Source organism: Urocitellus parryii, chromosome 16, assembly GCF_045843805.1.
Source record: "Urocitellus parryii isolate mUroPar1 chromosome 16, mUroPar1.hap1, whole genome shotgun sequence".
Classification (NCBI taxonomy): Eukaryota; Metazoa; Chordata; class Mammalia; order Rodentia; family Sciuridae; genus Urocitellus; species Urocitellus parryii.
In genome coordinates this window covers 2842208-2865982 of record NC_135546.1, presented here as the reverse complement: position 1 = coordinate 2865982, position 23775 = coordinate 2842208, and the positions used below count along the sequence as shown (strand labels likewise).

General features: G+C 48.3%; 1 protein-coding gene across 5 annotated transcripts in view; it reads left to right on the top strand.

Annotated features, from left to right (window-relative positions):
- Positions 1 to 23775, top strand: part of Foxp1 (forkhead box P1) — a 518767-nt gene that overhangs the window by 307635 nt on the left and 187357 nt on the right. For all 5 annotated transcript variants that reach the window (XM_077793425.1, XM_077793427.1, XM_026392656.2 and 2 more), the window contains one exon: positions 9761 to 9945. In XM_077793425.1, coding sequence (XP_077649551.1) covers positions 9772 to 9945 — 174 coding nt within the window. In that variant the 5' untranslated portion in view covers positions 9761 to 9771. The remainder of the gene's footprint in view (positions 1 to 9760; positions 9946 to 23775) is intronic.

Sequence of the window (23775 nt, the reverse complement as noted above, 5' to 3'; positions counted from 1 at the left end):
CAGGAAATGAATGCAGAGTTACGCAAGCATGACAGTGTTACAGTTTCTTAAAGCTGTTTCCCAACCCAACCTTTCGTAGTGTTCCATCGTGTGCGTGCTTTATTTCTATCTGCAAGCCCGGAGATCAGAGGGTGTCCTGTGAGTTCCGTGCACCTCATAGGGGGCCACATGTCTGTTGAATTTCGAAGTCATGCCACCCCTAAGGAGTTAACTGAATCTCCCTGGGTTTGCCCTGTGGTCTGGGGTGGGAGCTGGGAGGCTGGTAACAAGAACGGGTGTTTCTCAGCCAACATGGCATTGTGCTAGCTCCAGGCTCAGTCTCCAACTGGTTGGATTTCACGGTGGTCAGCAGCTGATGTGTGTAACTCGCAACCTCCCTGCCTTGCTAAATGTCAGAAGAATGGCTGTTTGTTTATCTTGCCTCTTCCCAGCTGTTTACTCTGTAATGCATTTACCCCGACCTTGATGCTGGGCGAGCCAAGAGAGAGGGCCCCTTTCTCCTTCCCAGTTCTGTTTACGTTCGTCCTGCCCCTGGTGTCACCTATGAAATCTGTTGATTATTCCACCTGGTTAATGTTAAATTGTTCTTGTAAGATGATGTGTTTGTTCATAAACACAAATGCTGGGCCCCTTGTTTACTGTACCCATGACAGCAGTCCTCATTAAGCAAATACTGCTTTGTTTGCGAGTGCTAGCAGCAGTTTATCCTGTAAGGTCTGTTCAAAACACACACACACACACACACACACACACACACACACACAACTTAAATGCTAGAATTTTGATAAAGAAAGAAAAAGGGGAACTTGTCCCTGGAATGTGGCTGAACCTACTTAGGTTTGCTTTTCTTATCTTTTGCTTGGATGTAGGGGCTGGGGAGATTAGCAAGTTGTTTGGTTTTTCTAAGAGATTTCCTTAGTGTAACGATATCTATGCAGTTGTTTGCTCTCCTGAAAGGCCACTAGCTCGGTGATACAGCATCAGATGGGAGAGAATTCTTTGTGGGACACACAAGGGCTGAGAAGGTGTGGGAAGAAAGACCCTAATACTATGAACCAGGCAAGCGCCTTCCGCAGGTACCGTCTGGGTTGTGTGGTGTTGTGGGTGTCCTCTGTGTGGTCTTGGGTTTGGGGTCATCCTGTCCTGTGTCTTGGGTTTTGTGATATTGGGTCTCTTGTTTTTTTGAGTTCTGTGTGCTGCACAGCTTTTGTGTTGGGTTCAGTTGTGTGGGCTTGGGTGTTGTCTTGGATTTTGTCATGTTGTGCCAACAGCAGAGAAAGCTCAGCTCACAGTATCCTTGTTTTGCTTTTGGATTGTGATTTGTTGCTGTTTCTTAGTTTGCCGGGTTTCAGTGCCCGGCGTGGGCTCCCTGGGTACGTCTTGGATCTTGACTCTTTTTTTCCTTTTTAATCTATGAGTTTTTGATGGACCTTTATTTATTTATTGGTTTAAATGCAGTGCTGAGCATTGAACCCGGTGCCTCTCACATGCCAGGCAAGTGCTCCACCTCTGCGCCCCAGCCCCTGTGTCTTGGCTCTTGTGCTGTACATTGATGTGTTGTCTTGGGTTTTGTGGTGTTGTGGGTCTTGTTTCTTGAGTTCTGTGTTCTGCACGTCTTGTGTGTGCGCTGGGTTTTGGGGGGTTGAGTGTTGTGTGGTGTAGCTGAGGTTTGGGTTTGTGGTATGTGTCTCGTGAGTTCTCTTGGGTTTTGTGTTGGGTTATTCTTTTGTTGCCATGGGTTTTGTGGTGTTTTCTTGGACCTCACGTTTTTGTGTATGTCTTATGCCTTGAGCTCTGTGTAAGTTTTGTGTTTTGGATTTTGTGTTGTGTGTCTTGTGTGTTGTCTTGGGTTTTGTGGTGTTGTGTACCATGTCTTCAGTTTTGTGTCATATACTTTTGTGCTTTGGGTTTTTATCATTGTACCTCTTATGTGTTGCTTCTGGGGTTGTGTGTTGTGTATGTCTTGTGTGTTGTCGCATGGGGCCAGGTCTGACCCTCCTTGAGGACTGTCCTCTGTCAAGTTTAGAAGGACAGGGCGACGTGGGTGTGTTCTTGGCAGGTCTTCTGGGAGGGGGTGGAGACGTCCGGCTGGGGGCAGGGCGGTCGATGCCTGTTTCTGGTCATCACGTCTGCAGTGGTTTTACTCTAACTTGTGACTCTGAAGTCAGTCGGTGCCGTTCCTAACTGAGCAGGGGAAGCAGTGCGTCCCCTTGTCCGGCTGGCGTGTGTGCTTCTTGTACCCTGGACGCGGGGGCCTCCGTAGATAAGACTTGAACGTTAGCCTGTCCTTCCTCATGTTGTGCAAACAGCAGGGAAAGCTCACATCATCTCTGGTTTTGTTTTTAGATTGTGATTTGTTGCTGTTTCTGAGTTTGCCGGGTTTCAGTGCCCGGCGTGGCCTCCCGGGCACTTGCTCTAAATCACCAAGTGTCGAGGCTGGGGGTGGGGCTGGGCTGCTGGCCTTTGGAGTCAAGGGTGCTCTTTCCTTTGGGAGATGGCCTGCCACTCAAGGAGACCCCTTTCTGGGGGTGGGCAATACATACATGCATGTTGGCGCTTTGGGAAGATTAAATCAAATCCATTGTCCTTTTTGCAACAGGCGCCTGGTGGCCAGCACCCACCAAGTCACCCCAAAGCCTGAACACAGTGCTCACTCTGGCCGCTAGAGCAGTGTGGGGCTGGTGCGGAGCTGAAATCTGTGAAGTGTGCCCTGGTCCCAGTGCCCCTTAATCCCTGTTCTGAGTGTGGCCCTGTGGACAGGAGACTGAATAAAGTAAGAAAATGGAGAGCAGAGTCTGGCTGGCTGGCTGGCTGGCAGGTGGGCGCTGGACTCCACGGGGCTCTTGGGGCGGGTTCAGCTGTTGGAGCCTCCAGATGACTCCGGTTGGGGTGGGGGCTTCGTTACTTCTGAGACTCGACATCTGCTCTGTTGGGTGAAGGTGTGGTTCAGTGACGTTCCCTGAGTACCCGGCCTTGCATGTGACCTTCCGAGGCCTCCCTGTGGCAGGGCACCTAGCCCGGCCGGGCTGGCAAGGCTCCTGCTTGGCTGTTGGATCTGTCAACAGGTCTGGATTGACAGGGGCAAGTGGGCATGCACTCTGTGTCCTTCCTCCCTGCCGTGCTGTGCCCCCCCGGCGGCTGGGACCACAGCATGTGGACTCTTGCCTACAGGAGGGAAGGCAGCAGGGCCAGTCAGTATCTAAAACTGAATCACACACTTGCCGTTTCCCAGAGGCTCTTCCTTAATTGCAAAGCTCAGGGTCTGGAGAGGGCTCAAGGTGGTCTGAGCGGGAGGCATTGCCCACTGCCCTGGACATGGCGGCCATGCCCTGGGACTCAGAATTCCTCCTCCTTGGAGTGGTGATGCTTCCTCTTTGTGCGCCGGGTGGCATGTGGAGAAGGGAAGCCATGGCTTTCATTGGGAGTATTGTTTTGCCGCTCACTGCCCGATTCTGCCAACCCTAGTCTGCGTGGTGAATTACTAGGGAAATTCAGGATCCTGTCCCCTCCTGTTCCAGCCCCCCCGAACCATCCAGCTATGTGCCAAACGCTCCACACTATGGGTTGGGTGGGATTTCTTCTTTCCTTGGTTATCTGAAATTTTCAACCGCTGGGATGATCCTGTTCCTATTAAGACTGACTGTGATTCAACGGCCTGAGTTCCAGAACAGCCCCACAGTGGCTCATTCCAAGGAATTACAGGAAGCGCTGTCTTAAATGAAGGAATATAAAGTTGGTGGCTAGTACAGCCCTTGATCACATTGGATCAAGAGATTGGACCTGCATTCTTCATCCACTGAGTCAACAATGCAGCAATTATGTGCTGACCTCTTGTTGGGGCCAAGGTGTACCCGAAAGGAAAGCTTCAGAGAAAGAATTTTTTAATGCCCTTCCCACTCCCCTGTACTGGGGATTGAACCCAAGGGTACTTACATCACATCCTCAGACCTTTTTTGTGTTTATTTAGAGACAGGTTCTCGCTGCGTTGCTTAGAGCCTTGCTAAGTTACTGAGGCTGGCATTGAACTCATGATCCTCCTGCCTCAGCCTCCCAAGCCACTGGGATTGCAGGCATGTGCCACCGTGCCTGGTTTACTTTTTTTTTAAACAAATGGAGGTGGAAGGGTGGATTAGACTTTTAATTAGAGTGTCTCCTCTTCTATTTAACAGATCAATGTTTCTGATTGAAGCAATAACCAGAAACTAGTTTTTTTCTCCCACCCCCTTGGAAGTATAAATATAGACAGGTGAGCCCACCAGATTCTACCTCTAGACATGGCTTTCCTGAGCTTCCTGGGTTTCCCGAGTCCTGTGGTGTGCTGAGATGCCCCCCACTGGCTGTGGGACCCCTCTAGTACCCTCTTGTGCCTGCCCCTTTCCTGCATCAGGCACTGCATTTCTCATGTTGCAAAAGAGGGGAGATGAGCTTACCCTCAGGACACACAGGCTGAGCTTCCTAGGTGCCCGGCTTAGGGACTCTGTCTCTTCCCCTGGCTTCCAAGCTCTCAAACTCCACTCACCAGAGACCTGGGGAGGTTCCAGTTTTTCCCTGGTCTCTTGTATGACTAGGTAGCCACACTTGGGTTTTTTGGTTTTTTGTTTGTTTGTTTGTTTTGTTTTGTTTTGTTTTGTTTTTGGCCTTTGACAGTTCCACTGCTCCTGAGTATGTCCTTCCCTCGTGGTAAATGCAATCCCGGATTTTAGCAGATAGAGCTAGACATCCACAGTGCACGGGAAAGTTGATAATACATAAATCATTTTTAACAACAGGTAATATGCATAATTTATGGTGTTACAGTGCTATCTTTTTGATGTTTATGATGGATAATACTCAGTTTTTGCCCTCATATTACTGCTTTAAATTATACCACAAGAAAATTAATGAGAAAGTAGATTTATGGGTTTCATTTGTTTGTCAATTCGGAAATTAATTGGGTGTTAATTTTAGCCGTCCCTCACTAGAGCAGGACTTGGGGTGTGTGCATTACTTTGCATTCATTGTGGCTAACCTCCCATTTACCGAGGGTCACTAGCTTTGCATACATTAAAATAGCCCTCCGGCTCATTCCCTTGATTACTTTTTGAACTGCCATGCATTAGAAAATTTACGCCTTTCTGTTATAATTATGAAACTTGAGTGTTGGAAGACGTCGTCTCCGCGACACCAGCAGCACCGGGTTTGTCCTCTTGCGTGTGGCTCTGGGGTGGTCTTTCTGTGGGATGGATCAGCAGCAGTAGGGCAGCAGATAGTGCCCTGTGTGAAGGGAACCGCCACCATCTGTAGACGTGATCTCCGCGACAGCGCAGGGGCCCTGTGACTTGCTGCTTTTGTCATCTGCCTCTTCCTCCCACGGGTCTCCGTGAATTTAGGGACAGCCCTCCTTGTGGACAGGGTCTCTGCTCCCATCTCCTCCACCAATCCTACCTGTCCTCACTGTGCCTGCTCCAGGAGCATGGCCAGGAGGAGAAGAATGATTGACAACCACGTGCGTGTCCGCAGCGGAGTACAGCCCACTTTGACGCCGCGTCCTCCTCCAGGATGCTTCCCCTGGGCTTCCGCTCTGATTGGAGTGGGAGTGACACCCTCTGAGCAGGGCTCTGGGGCTGGCTTAGGATCCCAGGCCAGCCCCCCAGACACTGGGGGAGTGGGAACTTGCCCTCCAAAGTCCTTTGTCTGTCAGGAGTGGCCACACAAACCCTGAGGCCATTTCAAGGGATCCAGTCTTTCACTTGACCAGACCCAGAAGTAAATACAGGCTTTGTATCTTAATATGGGCAGGCTCGTCTCTCTTTTTTTGCCTGAAAAGATGATGTAGGATTTTGAGTCCCGGTGCCCCATGAGTAATTTGAAAGTCCTCCTCCTAGAACCGAAGCCGACCTGACGCCCACCCGAGTGCCTCTCCAGCCGCAGATCGCAGAGTCAGCTGACGGCCCAGGAGCAGCTACAGTTTTGATATTTCTCACATAATGAAAATTCACATAGGCGCCCCGTTCCCTTCCTCCTGTGGCCTCCTGGTCTCCGCCCTGGCCGGCGGTTGTCCTTCCTCTTTACCTGGGAGAAGCAGGGTTTTCCCTTTGGGGTCAGGGGAGGCAGTCCATGGAGTCACTCCTGTTTTCCTAAAAGTGACGTCAGCATGGGCTGCTCTGCTCTCCTCCCTGTAGAAGTAGAAGCATTTTTTACAAAACTATGTTTAGTTTGATTTACACATCCTTCCACGAGCCGACCAAGTTCTTTCAGGGCATTTATTCTGCTTCATATAAATAATTGATCAGCCAAGTTAATTTACTTCTGCCTGACTTGGTCAACCTTAATTAACTGCCCTGGAATCAAGACTGAACTTTTTTGTTAGCTTAAAATCTTTCTCAAGCATGATAACAAGGTTTTATTTTCCCTAAATTCTCAGCATCAACACTGTAACCAAGGAAATAATCATAATAATAAAACTCTGCTTTAATTTACTATAAATACCTTGGCCTGGACATCATGGATCTTCCAGAGTAGCAGCTCTGTTGCCAATGTCGGTAAATAAACACGCCCCACTCGACCCTTACTTTTCTACATGTCCCTCCACACAGAAATCGGCCTTTTGAAAGCGGTAGCTGTGCGGTTTCCAAGCAAGATGTGAAGTGGGCCATTTTGGCTCCCTGGGCTTTGGGAGACCTGTGTTCCTGCAGCGTCAGCCCCTGTGGGCTGGGCCGAGTGGATCATGTGAGGCAGAGCAGCCTGTGTGTCCGAGAGCCATCAGGCAGGGCAGAGGCAGGCTGGCTTGTTCCTGGAGGAAGGACTCGCTAGAGGGTGTGACGTGGCATTGCCCTTCAACCGGCTGAGCCCTGGAGGCAGGCACTTGGGGTGTCTGTTCAGTGGTTCTGTGGGTTTGTCATGCACCCGGGCGCTTTCCTGGTGACGGGGTGACCCCGAGGGAAGTGCAGGTACAGCCCACTGGGGCCTGGGACAAGCTTCCAGCAAGAAGAGAGGGCACGGCACCCCAAGGTCGAGGAGGGGACGCGGCTCCTGTCCCCACACTCGACCAGAATCCTAGTATTCAAATGCTTTTCTCTGCCTACCTGCTGCCCTGGTTGATGTCCTTTCTAGAATTTCCTTAGTTTTCTTTTTGCTGATTTAGTCATTCACCACTTTGCAAAAGGACTTTGCCAACTGGAACATTGCCATCATTTATTGAAGGGACAAGTTCAAGTCTGAAATGGAGAATATTGTGGCTACAGCTCTCCCTCAATCAGTTGAGCTTTAGTTTTCTTATCTGTAAAATGGGGATGGTGACACTTGCTGGCATTAACTCCCTCCTGTAGACTTGTCAGGAGGTTGAGAAGGACATCAGAGGGTTCTGCAGCCTGTGAAATGTGCTGTAATTAGAATGCCTGATCAGCGTCATGGGACCTTCGATAGAACTATTGGTGGCCCAGACGTCCAGAGATGTTCTGAGACATGAAGGCTCCTCGCTTTTCAAGTGAGCTTTTCAAAAATCTGTTTTCTCCTGATTGGTTTGGGAGATTATGGGAAATTTTAAATCTTCCAACCTACATACTACTGCTGGCACTTGACTAATTAAGGACATCCGTAGACCAAAATAATCCTTTCTGCAATTTTGGTCCCCAAGCCTGCGCTCTCACAAGCCTGAATCAGAAGCCAAGCTGCTTGGCTGTGTGCCTGCTCGACTTTACCAGAGGACTTGGCAGTCTCTGGAATGGCGTGGAGCGAAAACAGAACCTTCCCATCAAACTGTGTGCTGGAGATTGTTGCGGCCCCACCAACAGGGTGGAGACAAAAGCTGGCAGGGGTCATGTCCAACACCCTGTGGTCAGTGCTTGAAGGCAGGGTCTTCCAACATCTCTGTCCCCCAGACGGAAGATCCGGGAGCCCAAGGAAAGCACAGAGTTGATGGAAAGGCAACGTTGTATCTTTGGGGGGGTCCATTCCTGGTATGGGTAGATGGTCCAGAAGGTGGGGGGAAACAGCAGTTTTATTTAGGAACATTTCCATAGGTTTCCTTGCCAAGGATTCTAGACAACTTTTCTCTAAGTGCCCCCAGCAAGGTGGCACCTTCCCTAGTTTCTTTACAGATAGATGGGTGGTTTGTGAAGAGAAACTGAAACATTGTGTCTAGTTTCAAAGTTGGTTCCTCTTTTGGAGATGAGCAGGACCCCACTGTGCCGTGATATACCCCTGCCTGCCTCTTATCTCTGGAGGGCCTACACTGGCGGTGGTGTTTGGAGAGACGCCCTGGGCAGCAGGGACAGGAATGCACTCTCTAAAGAGGCTCTTGGTCCTGGGAAGGCTGGTCCCAAGGGAGGAGAGAATCAGCTGTTGTCTCTGAGTGAGTGTCCCACCTGTTAATGAAAAATGCCATTCTTAATCCACTTCAGAATTGGATTAACCTAAAAAAAATGTGTCTTTGGGGTTTGTAAAGTCTGTCTTCAAGTTGATTCAAACTTTCCCCCTGAAAGGAAATAAATTTGTGATTTTCTTCTTATTCTTCCATTTGGATTTGATGCAGATCTGTAGAAAACAGACTTAAACCAGTTTTTAAGAAAGGGACAACCTCCTCTAACCATGTCCAGCAAGTTTTAATTTCCTTGTTGTCACTTATTTCACATAGAGGGGAGAAATGAGTAGCCCTGGCTGGACCTATGTCCTTCTGTGGCTGCAGAAATGTGTGATAAAAGTTTGCCTTCCTCTTATCTCGAGTTGGTATTTCACATGAAAGTCTTTGTTATTTGGGCGTTTCTCAGCTTTGATATCTGACCAGTGGACTTCCCTCAGTGATAGTTCTTTTCCTTCCCAAGTCCTGCCCTCTGGAGGTGGAGTGTGACCCTGCCATTTCCATTGTCCTGCCACCCCACCTCGGCCTTAAGAAAACAGGCCTTGCTAAGAGCTGCGGCCTCAAGCTGGTGAGGGTCCCCACCTCCCCGTCCAGAGCTGTGAAACACAGTTGCACCAATTGCCTCTGGAGGCCTCAGGGCCCTCACCTGCAGAGTGGGGCTGAGGTGGTCAACAGGGCTAAATTCGAGAACCTCCGTCAGTCACTATAGTGGGTAGGGCCTGGCAGGTATGATCTGTCTGTGGTCACCTTGCCTGCCTTTATGGTTCCGAGAGCTAACTTGGTCTGTGCCTGGAGAGTATCAGGAATGAAGGAACCTACGAGATCCGGATTCTCCACATCTCCTCAGATCTGAAAGGAGGAAACAGTCCCCTGTCCCTAGAACCGGCCCATCCTGCTGGAATGGCCAGTTTGGAAGTGGCTCGTACGCGAGTGCCTGCGAGGAGTGGGGATCCTTAACATGCTTTGGTGTTTGTGAGGTTCCGTAGCCCAGATCCACTCACGGGGCCTCCTGGGTGGGTGTCCTGGTCCGTGGTGGGAAGGACAGGACACCACAGCCCCTGCCCACATTAAGGGGGAGGGTTATAGCTCATTACACTCTAGGACAACAAGGTTTTTGAGGAAAACATCTAGATACAATTAGAAATTGAAAACTGAATTATACTTACTTTTTGTCAGTATAAAAAGTTGTTTGGGACAGTGTTGAAACTCGAATTAAGACTGATAGTCACAACCTCCTAAGCTCTGAGGACCAGTCCACTAATGAGGGATAAACTGAGTGAAAGAAAATGACAACTGTTTACAGAGTTTGGCAAACATAAAGCAGGGCCTTTTTCTTTGTACAACAACTGTTTTAACAGCTGCTTCTCTCTCTCTCTCTCTTTTTTTCTTCTTTTTCCCCCCTTTTCAAAATCCTTCTATCAGGTTTTTGAGTCATGATGCAAGAATCTGGGACTGAGACAAAAAGTAACGGCTCAGCCATCCAGAATGGGTCCAGCGGCGGCAACCACCTGCTAGAGTGCGGCGGGCTCCGGGAGGGACGGTCCAACGGGGAGGCGCCGGCCACCGAGCTTGGGGCAGCCGACCTGGCCCACGTCCAGCAGCAGCAGGTACTGGCGGGTGAGGGCGGCGGTGCTGTGGTCCCCAGGCCTCTGCACACGTCACCACGCCCCATGTGTTGTGCTCACCTGTCTATGCATGTGTGTAAGCAGCCTCCCGCCAGCCCCTGCACTCCAGGGGTCCTGGTGGCAGGCTCCAGTGGCTGATCTTCACCCCGCCAGGGAGTTGACATCTTGAAAGTCCCCTTCTGGGGAGTCTTGTGGGGACTTCAGGTTGAGTGGACCTTGGGCCCCTCCCTCTTAGCCTCCAACCTATCACCCTGACCTGTAGGTGCTTTGAATGAAGGACCTTTGGAGAAGTGGGTTCCCTGTGCATTAGTTAAAGGATAAAGAAACTTAGTCACAATAACTTTTTAAGAATTAGGCTTCAGCTTTATGAAGGAAGAGACAACGGTTAAAGAGAAGGTCTGAGTGAGAAATAAAAGAGAAGATTCAGGGAGACAAGGAAAAAGAGTACGTGGAGAAGTCATTAGAAATACATAGGAAACCAAAGCCCTGGCTAAACAAGGGGCAGAGTTGCCCATGACATAGGAGTCACCGTGGGAAGGGCTTCCTGCTGCCCCTAGGAATTTAGGGCCCTGGGGTGTGTACACGGTTTCCTTGTGTGCTCAGGGCAGGAGGAATATGGCTAGTTCCTATTGCTGTTTTATCTTATGTCCTCTTGGTGTCCCCCCCCAAAAAAAAATGCACCACAGCTCAGACACAGCCCTTCCTGCTGGGTCTCTGCAGGCATGAAGCGATACTTGAGAGTCATAGCTGAAATGTGACCAAGACCTGGGTCACCTTGGTAAAGGGCTGACGTCAATTCCAACAGTGATAGCACTTCCTTGAGGACTGGCCGTGGCTTCCCAACTTCTGCTGGACTTGGTCGGGAAGTCCTGTTCCTTCTGCTAATAATTAGAGACGGCCCTCCCTTGGCTGGTTTGCTTCTTGGTTCCGATGCCACTGGCGATCAGCTGCGGGAGATGGGGAGACAATGACATGTCTTGGGGCCTCCCTGGAAAGGAAAGAGATTGTTGGAGAGTGGTGGAAGAGACAGGCAGACCTTCTCTTTAACCGTTGTCTTGGAACCTGTATCAGAGGGGCAAAGGGCAGCTCTTAGGATAAGCTTTGGCAGCCTCCGGGGTGGGTTCCATGTTCCCGTACCTAAGAGTTATTTTATTTTAAAATATAAGGAGCCAGTTGATGGTGACCTCATTCCAAGGTGGAGGGACTGGTGGGAGTCGGTGCAACCCATTGGGAAAAGACAACAAAAGACAGGGAACTTGAGATGAGTCCTGTGTCAGTCAACAGGCTTCCTGTGAGGGGCTCCCCCTCTTGACAGGCCGCCCCCAGGCTTTGCACCTGAGCCTCGGGCTTCACGTCAGCTGGACTCTCCAGTGTTGGTGCTGTATTCATTTGGCAGGTTTAAGTGAATGCAAGTGGGCAAATTGTAGCCTACGAGATGGTCAGCAACATCCAGCAGTAGTAGAAGGGTATCTGTGCCCATGCACGTTTATATGATGTTCTCAGCTAGTTATGGCCATGTGGAGGATAAGTAGATGGTGCTTTTTAGAGTTTTTTTTCCTAAGTCCTTATTAAGATTGGGCTGAAAATGGACTCTTTGTTTTTACTGGTACATTATAATATGACTGTTTTATTATGGAGCTGTTGAAGAAGGGCTGTTGACCCAATGAACAGTATACACCTTTACATTAATTAAATAACTGGGAGATTAACTTCTTTGGGGTTTTTATGCAGGGTGTGACATTCGTCAGCCTGCCAAAAGCTTGACACCTACAGCGTACCATGAAAACACATTCACACACAGAAAACAGTCTGAGCTGGGCAGTCTAGCCGCAGCTTCTTGGAAAATGATCCCTGGCAAGGCTAGATTCGCCCGCCTTCCCTCTGCCACGGTGGGAGCCACTTTTGAAAATTGGTTAGGGGTTTTGATAGGGAGTTCAAGAAATTCATCTCGATTGGACTTTGTACCTCTTTTAAAATATTCCGTGGCAGTTATATTTCTGTTTGCCATTAATTAGTGTGTTCGGGGAAGAAGAAAGCAGTTGGGGCTGTCATGGTGGCTGGAACCCTACCTCTCGTGGCCAGCAGGCCTTGCAGAGCAAAAACCCTGATGTCCGCCTGGCTCACCCGGGTTTGTGGGAAGGCTCTGCACAGGTTTTTGGTGGAAAGGGAGTCTGAGGCCCGCTCGAGGAGAGCCCCCGGGGGTGGGGGGAGTGCTTCCCAGGACTGCAGCCGTCAGTCAGAGTGCAGAGGATTGTGACAGTCCCAGGGATGTGGGTGGTGTCTGTCGCGTTGGGGTCGCAGGTTTTGACTTGAAGTGAGGACAGCAGCAGTGAGAACATCACAGCCATGCTGAATTCATTACTGAGGTAGTCACACAAAACCACGGATAAAATTTCAATAACTGCGGGCCACAGTTGGGTAAACAGTTGCACTGAAACTTAATTCCTGTTGACTTTCCCCGCTCCCCGCCAGGGGCACATTCTGATGCCGTCGTACAGAGACAACAGGGGTTACGGCTTTGATTAATGCAGGACAGTGGAAGAGAATTAGAACTGTGCAATGCGCCAGGCGTCCACGGGACACACAGCTCTGGCTGAAAGGGCCTGCTGTAGAAATGAGTTAATTAGGCCCAGGTTAGCACTCGGTGTCTGGGGATTTTCCAGTCCCACCCATGTTATTGACGATAGGGAGCGCTGAAAATAAATAAATGCCAACCTGGCCATGTTTGCTTACTGTCACCAAAGGTGATTTCCAATGAGAGCAAATTCCCTTTGCAGAGAGGATAGCTCTGACAGAGATTCACTATGGAGGAGTGGATTCTCAACGGGGCTCCAAACCGAATTTGTTTAAAAAAAAAAATCCAGCCAGCTAGTTGACAACATAGAGAAATGGGAGGAATCCCAGGCTTTTCCTTTTCCTCTTGAAAAATAGAGTATCTGGCAACCTTGGGCCACTGTCCCACAAGGGCAGCGATTATTGGGAGATGGATGGCGGCTGAGGCCCCGAGCTCCGGCCCCGCCATGCAGGCTGGTTCTCGAGCTCGACTGTGCCCCCTGGAAGTGGAGCTGCGGGTTCTGCTGGGGGAGACACAGCCCTCCCTCAGTAGCCATCAGCCACGCAGCTGCTGCCCCAGTCGGAGCGGACTGCCCTCCTCCAACACCGAACCCAGGACTCTGGGCTGTTTCCGCTCTATTTCTATCTGGGCCACGAAGCTATTACAAGAGTAGTTTTCCAGTCACATAATTTGAGAGAGTTTCAGAAGATCCTCCTCTAGCCATCGAGCGGTGCTTTCTCCACAGCCACGTCCGCCTTTGACTTCCTATTACGCCCATCTCTGTGTCTGTGGAAGTTCTGTACTAGAAATGCCTTGCTCCATTAGGAGGCTCCACAACAAATACTATTACCCATTACCAAAGTTTTTTTTTTTTGTTCCTTTAAGAAAGGGTTTTAAAATGTCCAGAGCAATTTCATAAACCGTGTGGATTAATGCATTTTAAAAGTCTTGAATTTTAGAAAGCAGAATTTTATTTCCATATTGCTGCAAGTGAGAGCTTTTTCAGATAAGCATATTACATAGAGCATAATGTTTAGAAGTTTCTCCATATACAGCATATGCTGTCAGGTCAATTAACAGAATGCATACTAGGAAATGTTTATTCAATAAAAATGAATAGCTGTTAAATAAAACAGCTATTTCTTAACAACACTCCATGTAATGATGGGTGTCTTTTTTTTTTTTTTGATTTTTATTTATTTATCTCTTTGGTACCACCTGGCAGTTTTATTGTCTGCAAGTCAGTATAGGGAGAGCCTTGGTGCTGTGTTTTTGAGGTGTGGCTATCACTTTATATGAGAAGAGCCAGTTGAGAAGGAGTCTGTGAAAAAGATAAGCTATATTTGGAACTCAGACACGTTATTTAGAGAGTGGGAGTAAATGAAGAGTTGACTTTGCATTGCTTCTTTGACATTTGATTTAAAGCATTGGGTCTTGGGGTCTAAAAGAGGGGAGTGTGTGTTTCAAGTTAACAATGCAAACAAGAGAGAGAACACGTGAGTGGCCAGTAAGAGGAGAGATACAAAGGATGAAGAGTGTCTCCTGAAAAATTATAAAAGGGAATGAGGAAGATGCGTCGTGTTGGACTTTGCCCATGAACCATTGTAGGATGTAAAATGTCGATCACTGCGCCGGACCCTGGGACCTCTCAGAAGCAGGTGTGCGTGGTGGGATTCAGGACAAGAGTGTAGTTCTGTGTGTTCCAAGGAGGTTCAGAAACGGTAGGATCAGAGGAGTGTGCCAGGAGCAGCAGAATTACCATGGGCTCTCAGTCGCCTGGGGTCTCCTCATCAGCAGAGTCAACCCACCCTGCATCTAGAATATTCAGGAAGACAGTTTTGTCTCTTCTGAACATGTGCAGACATTGTTTCTTTTCATCATTCCCTACACAATATAGTATCTCAACTTTTTACTTAGCATTTACTTTGGATGAGGTGTTAGTGATCTAGAGATGGTTTAAAGTATCTGGAGGCCCTTGGGGGGAAGGTTCTGCACAAATACCATACGCCATGTGGAATCAGGGAGTTGTGGCTTTGGGGTGTGTGTGGGGGGTCCTGGAACGAGGCTTCTGTGGACACTGAGGCCTCATGAGCAAAGAGCCCACATTTCAACAGTTTAAGGGGAGGGTAAAGGTTCTTCTATGTTATAGCACAGATCAATAAATAAGTACAAATTCTTCTCTGCACTTTCAAAACGACGGCCTGGAGCCCTCCGTGAGGATTTGCTCATGGACTCACCGTGGGTGGAGCAGCACAGGGTGCTGTCCTGCAGGCTCTCCGCTCTTGAACTGTCTCCTACAAGGGAGCGCCGTTGGCAGTGGGTGGGCAGTGGCTTGTTGGTGTCAAGCTGCCTTTCCTTCCTATCCTTAGCATGCTGATTTAGGGACCATGTTGGGATGCCAGGGGTCACCCCTGCCTGGGTCTCCCCTTGCAGAGAGTCGCCCAAGTGGCACGGCACAGGTCTGCAGATGCAAAGGTGGGCAGCGATGGCCAAGTTCCCTTTGCTACTCCACCATCTTCCTGGAAGGGGCAGCTTAGAAATTTTGTTCTACCTTTTCCTGTCCCAACCCCAGGGAGTGTCTAAAAGAAGGGTCTCTCTGGATGTCGTTGGCAGGGGAAAGAGGATGGGCACCCCTCTGTCCTAGGAGGGAAACTTCCAGGACGTGTGCGAAGGTATTGGTAGTGTGGTCTCCGGGGGCCAGACGTCGTAATGGGGGTCAGCACCTTCCTTAGCTAAAAGCCAGTCATAATGTTGTAGGAACTGTTCTGTTGAGATGTTTCTTGTTGAAAATACTGCAGAGTTCAAACCTTCTGTGAAATATTGATGGTCAGCAACACTTCGTAGGAACCAATGGTACCCAAACCTGAGGGATCACCAAGTAAACAAATTGAGACCCAGCAGAGACAGGACATCAGATAATTCTGGCAGATAGAAGAAGAGGTAGTCACAAAAATAATAAACTCCCCCTTTTTTCTAAATCCCTTTTGTGGCTATTTCTAGAAAAAAGCCTATTTCACCCCGAATGCTAAGTTTGGTTCTCCACGTGGTTCCTTGAGACCTGCTTTCCATCAAAATGTGGTTGTCAGAGATTTATGTAGCTTGAGATGTGAGCCTCATATGAAATTCTTTCAAGTTTTGATTACTAAACAGTTGTGTGCCATTAATCTCTCCATTGAAAATTAAAATGGCACTGGAAACAAAAAGAACACGGGGATCGTGGGGATGGGGACCCAGACGCCGTCTTGCATTGTGAGGGAAGTGTCCCCTCTGACTTCCAGGGAGAGCTGTGCTACTCAGAAAAGGTATTTTTAAGCCTCTGACCTGTGAGCTAATAAAAATAATAATACAGAGTCCCTCCTTGTCTCTCTGGTGGAACAAAAAAAAAAATCTCTTTTTGAACTTTCAGCAGAGATGACTTTCATGGTGATTTGTTGACAGATTGGCTTCCGTGATTAGGGAGGGTTAGTTTTGCGAAACTGGCACCTCCCGTCGGCTCTGGAAGGACCTTCTCTGCTGCTTTCCAACTGCTTGGATTACTGACAGCTGGGGCGAGGCTGGCCCGTTTGGATGTTTGCAGAAGGTAAACCTATAGCTCGCCCGATGGAGTCCGGGGTGCTTTTTGGTAGTGCGTAGATGGCTTGATAAAAAGGGTTACAAGGTGACTGCTTTTATGACAGAGAAGAATAGCAATCTCCAAACGCAGCGCCCCGGACCCACGAGAAGGAAGTTTACCCAGAGTACTGAACTGCCTGTTAGAATGTTTCTTTTCATCACTTTGTCTTTGAACTCCAATCTATTGTAATTATCGAGTGTGACTTGTAACGTTCCAGAGACCCTTTGCTAAACACCGTGTTTGATTTGGTTCACAGAAATGTAACCAGGGCTCTTTCTCCCTGGCGAGGAGCTGCTGCGGTGGAGAGCTGCCCACACTGGCCTCCCGGCCTTCCTGCAAGAGGGCTGGCAAACATGCTCTGCCGGGAGGTGGGCTTAGGCGGGACAGGCGGATCTGGAACCCGAAATCTGAAATACGCTGAAACCGGAAACTCGTTTTAGTAGTTCTAACATGAGGGTTCATCTTAACAGGCTCATACCTGCCTGGGGTATAATTTAGCTCACTTAGGTCCCCAGTGCTTCTCCATTTCTTCCCTGCCTCCCTCCCAACTACCTGTTCCTTTCACTCTAATGATGCCTCTGCTATTTATCTGTTTATTATTATTATTATTATTATTATTATTATTATTATTACTGCCTTGAGTCTACTCATAGAATCTCATAAACGCGAGATTCACTGTGGTGTATTCATCTGTGTACACAGGAAAGTTAGTTCAGGTCTGTTCCACTGTTCTTCCCTTATCCCTTCCCTTCTTCTGCACCACTGAAATTTCTTGTATTTTGATGAAATCCCCCCCCTTTCTTCTTTTCTTTTCTTTTCCCCCTTATTTTGAAATAGCTACCACATATTAGAAAAAACATTCATCCCTTGACTTTCTGGGTCTGGCTTATTTACTTAGCATGACATTCTCTAATTCCTTCCATTTTCCAGCAAATGCAATAATTTTTCTCTTCATTATGGCTGAGTAATATTCCATTGTCTATATGGAGCACATTTTCTTTATCCACTCATCTGTTGATGGGCACGTGCATCGGCTCCATAGCTTGGCTGTTGTGAATTGAGCTGGTATAAACATTGATGTGGCTAATTTTAAATCTTTTGGGTTTATACTGAGGAGTGGAATAGCTGGGTCAAAGGGTGGTTCCGCTCCTAATTTTTTGAGGAATCTTCATACTGTTTTCCAGGGTAGTGGAACACTAATTTGACCTCCCAACAACAAGGTAGGAGTACACCTTACCCCCCCACACACATCCTTGCCAACATTTATTATTGTATTCTTGATAATTGCCATTCTGCATGGAAATCTAAAACTTTTGAGCCCTGAAATCATGCTCCGAAAGTTTGGGGTTTGGATCCATCTTAAATTTCAATATCTTTTTTTGGATCAGGGATGCTAAACTGATAATATTCTATGCAGATATTCCAGAGTCTGAGAAACTACGAAATCGGAAACACTCTGGCCCAAAGTGTTTCCGAGGAAGGAAGGGTCCTATGTGAGCCTTGTTGAAGTTCATCTGTTCATTTGTTGGCATATTCTTTCATTCAACGTTTTTGCACGACCATGTGTGGAAGGAAATGTGGGAATTCAACTTTGGTGTGAGGTACTGGGTGAGCGGGGGACGGTGACTGAGTTTTGACCATGGTGCCAGGGGAGCTTGGGACACTAGGCTTTCCCGAGCTGGGGCCTTCTAAGGAGAGAAGAACCAGGCTAGAGGAAAGAGATGTGGTGCTTGTGCCTGGTCTGGCTTGGAGGGGACACCTCCTGAGAGGCCAGTGGCCCCCCTCCGTGTCTGCAGTATGGGCCGTCCGGCCACCCACCTGGGCCTCTTGATTGATGGCCCCCTGTTGTGGACCCCTTGTACGTCTACCTCTGAACCCTTTAGTCACCTGTAAGTCCCTCGGGCATCGATAGGGTTTCAGCCCCAGATGTTCCTGCGCACACAGGAGAGTGGCCGACTACAGCCGGCGTTAGACCAGGTGTGAGAGAAAGGAAGGGCTGGGGGCAGAGGGTTGCCAAGGGGAGATGCCCAGCTGGGTGCACGTGCCCATCATGCCCCGGGCTCTGGGTTCCCCCATAAAAGGAAGAGGTGGGGTGGGTGGTGGAGGCGAATGTCAGAAAACCCACAGGGCTTCTGAGGGAGGATGTTTGGCAAGTGGTGGCATCGCACAAGCCCAGCTGGTACCGAGCGATGGACGTGTTCTCAGAAGATCCTTTAAAAGGGCTTTTATTAAAAGATAGCCTCTTCTATGAGGACAGCTCCCTATTGGGGTTGTACCTGTTCACCCAGTTAAAATCACCAAGTGCTTTCCCCGAAGGCTCGGCCACTTACTGACGAGCGTCTCTTCCAAAGATCACGTGGGGGAGACCTGGTCAGCCGCCTGTGTGGCCATTGATCACGGAACGGCTCATCTCCGTTAGAGAACAAGACCGCCAAGTTAGATCTTTGACAAAGCCTTTGTTGCATATCGACACGAGCTGCTTAGGATGAATTTGTTTTTAAGATGTCGTCGAGGGGGGTGCGTCTTGTCACTTTTGTTGTAAGAATTCAGTGTGTGGTTCTGAAATGGTCAGTACTATTGAAACTCATTTAGGAGTACCCGGGAGGGGAAGGCCTGGCTGGTCCGTGTGGTTCACGGAGCCTGGTGTAACCAGGAGCAGGGTGGGAAGCGCTCTGTTCTCTGTAGTCCTGATAAGTGAACATTTTTTTGGTTTCTTCCACATAAACTGACAATGGAGATAATACCACCTGTGAATACGTTGTTTGTTTCTTTGTTTTCCCTAAAGACAGGCAACCCTGAATTTCCCCTTGAATCCACTCTCTCATCTCCTGTTCCTTTGTGACTGTATCCAAGATGAGATGAGTTTCCCCAGTAAAGTTTCTTAAAGTAGCCCTCCTACTCCACCATCCATCATGCATGGGGCCCCGAGTCCTCATGGTCATGTCACGGTCACTCCCCGAGATGGGCCAGCCTAGCTGACCCTGCAAACCTGCCAGTCTCCCTGTACCTTGCCTGGTGTCTCTCCACCCCAAAGCGAAGGTGACACTGTGTCTTTCTAGTCATTCAGATCCAATAACTTTTAATCTGAAGGTTAAGTAGTGAGATATAAACTAAGAGATGATAATATCAATTTTATGTTCACTGAAGGGCACAATATTCCTCTTTCTCGGAGAGAGAAAATTATGCGTAAAATATCTTGCTTTCCAACAGCACAGCCCTGCCTCTCACAGCCAGAGAAAGGAAGGTTTTTGCAAAAATTTAATAAAGCAAGATGCAGCATGCTAGAGCAGGCCCAAAGTGGCTTTTTGTTATTGTAATTATGAAGTATTAATGTTCTCGGGGCGGGGGGGCAGGGAGGGCTCCTGTTCTCGGCCCCCATGCCCACCTCACCCTCCTTCCCAGGAGATCAGCCTCTCACAAGGTTAAAGACGGGCGAGAATGACACTGCGCTCGTTCCTTCCCGACTATTTTTGGTCCTAATGTGCGTGATAAATAACACCACGATAATACTGCTTACCTTCCCTCATTTTTTAATTCCTCCTGGTGATATTTCCATTTCGACTCAATAGGAATTCAACATCCCGGAGCACCAAGTGGAAATGTCCTTGCCTCGTACATTTTTTATTGTGATGTTCTGATTGTCTCATCAGATTTCTATTTGCCTTATGAACACACCGTCTTGGACCATGTGCCGTATGGCTCTACCCTGTGTGTCGATGTACAGACTTACCGTCTCATTAACATGTCTAAACGCTGGGAGAACGCGCTTGAGATGAGTGCGTGATGTTTGGTGGCAGTGTCCAGGTTACGGGATGTCGTGCTGGATTCATAGGCTCACCTGGAGGTGGTCAGCGAGTCCAAGCTCTTCATTCAGTACCTTCCTTAGGTTGGTTCCGGGGACCAGGTGTCTTCTCAAGCTTTTGCAGACTGATCCAGGCATCAGAAAACCCTGGCCCGCAGGCCCAGCCTGGCCTGTAAATACAGCTCCTTGGGGGGACACAGCTGCACCCCTCAGTACTGGCCACTGCCACAGAGGACTAGCTGCTGGGGAGATCCCGTGGCCCATAAACCCTCTGCTTAGCGTCCGCTCCTTCACAGAAACTGTCAGCTGACTATCCCCCATCCCCCACATTAACAAATGATAGATAGAGCACCGTTGGCCTTCCAGAACCTTCTGTGGCTGGGTAGTGACAAATGGAGGAAGCATCTCTTACTCCTCAATTTAAGCTTGGGCTCACAATTTCTAGAATGGAAAGGACTTACCAGTGTTATCTCACCGCCATCGTTTCTTTCTGATCATCTAGCTTTTATCTTGCCACTTCAGGGTTCTGAAGTCCATGGAGGGTAAAAGAATCACTAGCTGGGCCAGGTGCCAGGGTGCACACCTGTGATCCTAGCAATCCAGAGGCTGAGACAGGAGGATGGCAAGTTGAAGGCCATTCTCAGCACCTTAGACCCTGACTGAAAATAAAAAGTTGTTTTTTTTTAACAGAAGCTGAGGTGTGGCTCAGTGGTAAAGTGCCCCTGGGTTCAATCCCTAGGACAACCCCCACCCCTGCCAAAAAAATTAATGATCTCCAGCCAGCCTGGTAAGGAGGTGGAGGTTGGACACTTTCAATAAGACGCTCAGGAGTGGCTCCCTTACATAAGAAGTGATGAGTACTTATTCAGCAGGTAGCATATCTTGTGTTGGTAGTCTCATAGCAGGCGAGAAGACCCAAATATCACCCTGCGTATCTCCATGCACCCAGAGAATCCATAATCTAATTGAAGTTCAGCAAGATAGAAACAAACGTAGTAAAGAATGAGTAAACATGTTGAAGTAGACAAAGATAAGCATAGAAGGCCTACACAGCTAAGATACGGTGAGGGGTGAAGCTGTGCATCCTCAGTACCCCAGACAGGAGAGACCCGGGCTCACCAGTGGGATTTTTGAAGACCCTGGTGAATTTGAAAATGGTGGCTCAGCCTGTCCTGCCTCTCTGCCAGGAGGTCACTCATGGGAGGTCCCCACCCAGTGACTCAGGGTTGACTGTGACTTAGATACCAAGTGCTCCTAAGACATGTCTTTGACACTTTGGGTTTTGAAGTAAGCGAGGTTGCATTTGAACCATGAAGCAACTGGTAGCATCTGAGGGGCCTGTTTACACAGGCCGCAGCCCGATTGAATGGTGACCCCAAGTGCAGGAGGGCTGGCGAGCCCACTGCTGGGTGGGTGGTGTCTCTATTTCACATACACATACTGAATTTTAGCTGATTTGCCTTTATTTGTCACGTAAACCATGACGCCTGATTTTAAAATAGTTGTCAGATTTGAAGATATCAGCTCAATCCACTTCTTAATTCATTGGTAGTGTTCCCAAGGAGGTGGAGAAGGCCCTGTATCTCTTTCCTTCAAGCCTCCTTCTCTCCTCTCTTCCTTATTCAGTACTGTTCCTAAGCTTTTTATCAGATGACTTATTATCTCCCTCAATTAGTGAGAGTCTGTTCAGTTCTCTGGTGGGCTGTGTCTTTAAAACCATCATTGTTAAATTTTGCAGGTGTACTGTGTCTTCTCTGCAGATCTCATGAAACCGAAGGAGTTTTTGTTTTTTTTTCTGAAAAGTGTGTACAAAATTCCACAATGACAGTTTCATACCCAGCCCACCTCTCTCACCTCCCCAAAACACATGCAGTCCGTGTCATATGTTAATTAGATTTGCTCGCAGATTCAGTGTTTTGACAAATGTTTTCTATGATAAATTTATGTTAACTATATTAGTAACCTATCTTTAATTTGGAGAAGGTTTCCTCTTTTGGCTCTAAATGCTTACCAATGTGTCCTTGGAATTATTTCTCAGCTGTTCTAAATGTAGCGCTGTCAAAGCCAGCGCTCCAGAAATCTCAGAAGAGTCAGGTCCTGTGGAGCATCCCCTGCTAAGCCATCTCATGTCCACTCGGATGGCGGCACCAGATCCCATGCCCCTGAGCTCCCCTCCCCACAGAACCTCTGAACTAGTGGGCATCCCCCTTCAGCGTGGACCCGGGCAGCCATGAGTTAGTGTTTCTGATACCTGTAACCTGCTGCTGGGTGGACGGCCTTCCATGGAGAACCACAGGCCGAGCTTCAGACCGAGGAGCCAGTTTGTAGATCCAAATCATGGCCCTGCCACTTACGAGGTGGGTGACTCCAGATTAGTCACTATCCCTAGGCCTCAGTTTATACATCTATCATGTGGGGCTATATTAGCATTTAGTATTCTGAATATCGTGCTGCCCAGCTGGGAGACTGTAAACATCAGTGGTTGCCGTGATTTTTATGATGATGATGATGATCATCATCATCATCACTGGGAGATTAACTTATGAAAATAATGGGAGAGGTAGAAAGTTTAGCCCCTAAAGATGTTCATTATCATAGTATTTATCATATGAAAAATTGAACACACCCTGAATGATATAGAAGAAGGGTTATGTGCTTGGACATAAGTTTCGTGTCACTCTTATGGGGTGTTTAAGAACTCTGAGGATGACCATGACCTGGAAACACCTAGAAAAAATGTTGCCAGTGATTTTTTTTTTTTTTGAAAGCCTGCTTGTTGGTTTATAGGTTATTTTGTATACTTTTCACTCTTAGCTGGATCCCAGAGTTTCTACAATAATATGTACTGCCTTTATAATACATGTTATTGCTGGTTTTCTTCCTTTTCTTGCAGTACCGGGGGTTGAACTCAGGAGTGCTCCACCACTGAGCTATATTCCAGTTCTTTTCATTATTTATTTTGAGACAAGTCCTCGCTAAGTTGCCCATATTAGCTTCAAATTTGCGCCCTCCTGCCCCAGCCTCCTGAATCACTGGGATTTACAGCATGGCCACCATGCCCAGCGAAGAAAAGTCATTTTTAATTTAATTCACAATCCCACCATTGCAAGACTATTTTGCAGCACATGTAAATGACAGAGAGCACCTGTACCACCAGCAAACATACCTATGTATTTTTAAGATGTTTGCATAGAGAATGAATCAAGAGTTAAGACTCAGGTGGCTGTGAGACTCTCTCCCTAGCAGCTTCAAGTTTTCTCTATCCACACCTCTGCTGCCCACCATGAGTGCTCCAGAGCTGCCTGGCTTCTGGGTGCTTCCAGAGACACTGAGCAACCTCTTTGGCTACCTGGGACTCGGGAGGCCAAGGTGGGAGGATCACCAGGTTCAAGGCCAGTCTCAGCAGCTTAGACCCATTTTAAGACCATTCTTAAAATAAAAGGGGCTGAGGATGTGGCTCAGTGGTGGAGCACCCCTGGGTTCTATCTCAATTACGAAAAAAAGAAGAAATTATTCTTCTGTCAATAACAAGAGAGACTAGCAGCCTCCTCCTTTGGAACAACACACACCATGATCTCTGGATCGCACTTTCATTTTGTTAAATAAACCCTCTATGCTTATTCTGTCATCAATAAGTAAAAAGAGGACAGATGGGAGAAGCACTCCTGTTTTCCTGAGATGGCCTGCTGCTCCCACTCCTCAGCCCCCACCGAGTCAGCCCCCTTGACACCTCTGTCCCAGGCATCTTAGGGGGCTTCCTTGCTCTGAAGGTACCGGTTCCTTCTGCTGAGGCTGACTTCATTGCCGCAGGGAGCTGGGAGATGCAGGGGGAGCGTTTCATTT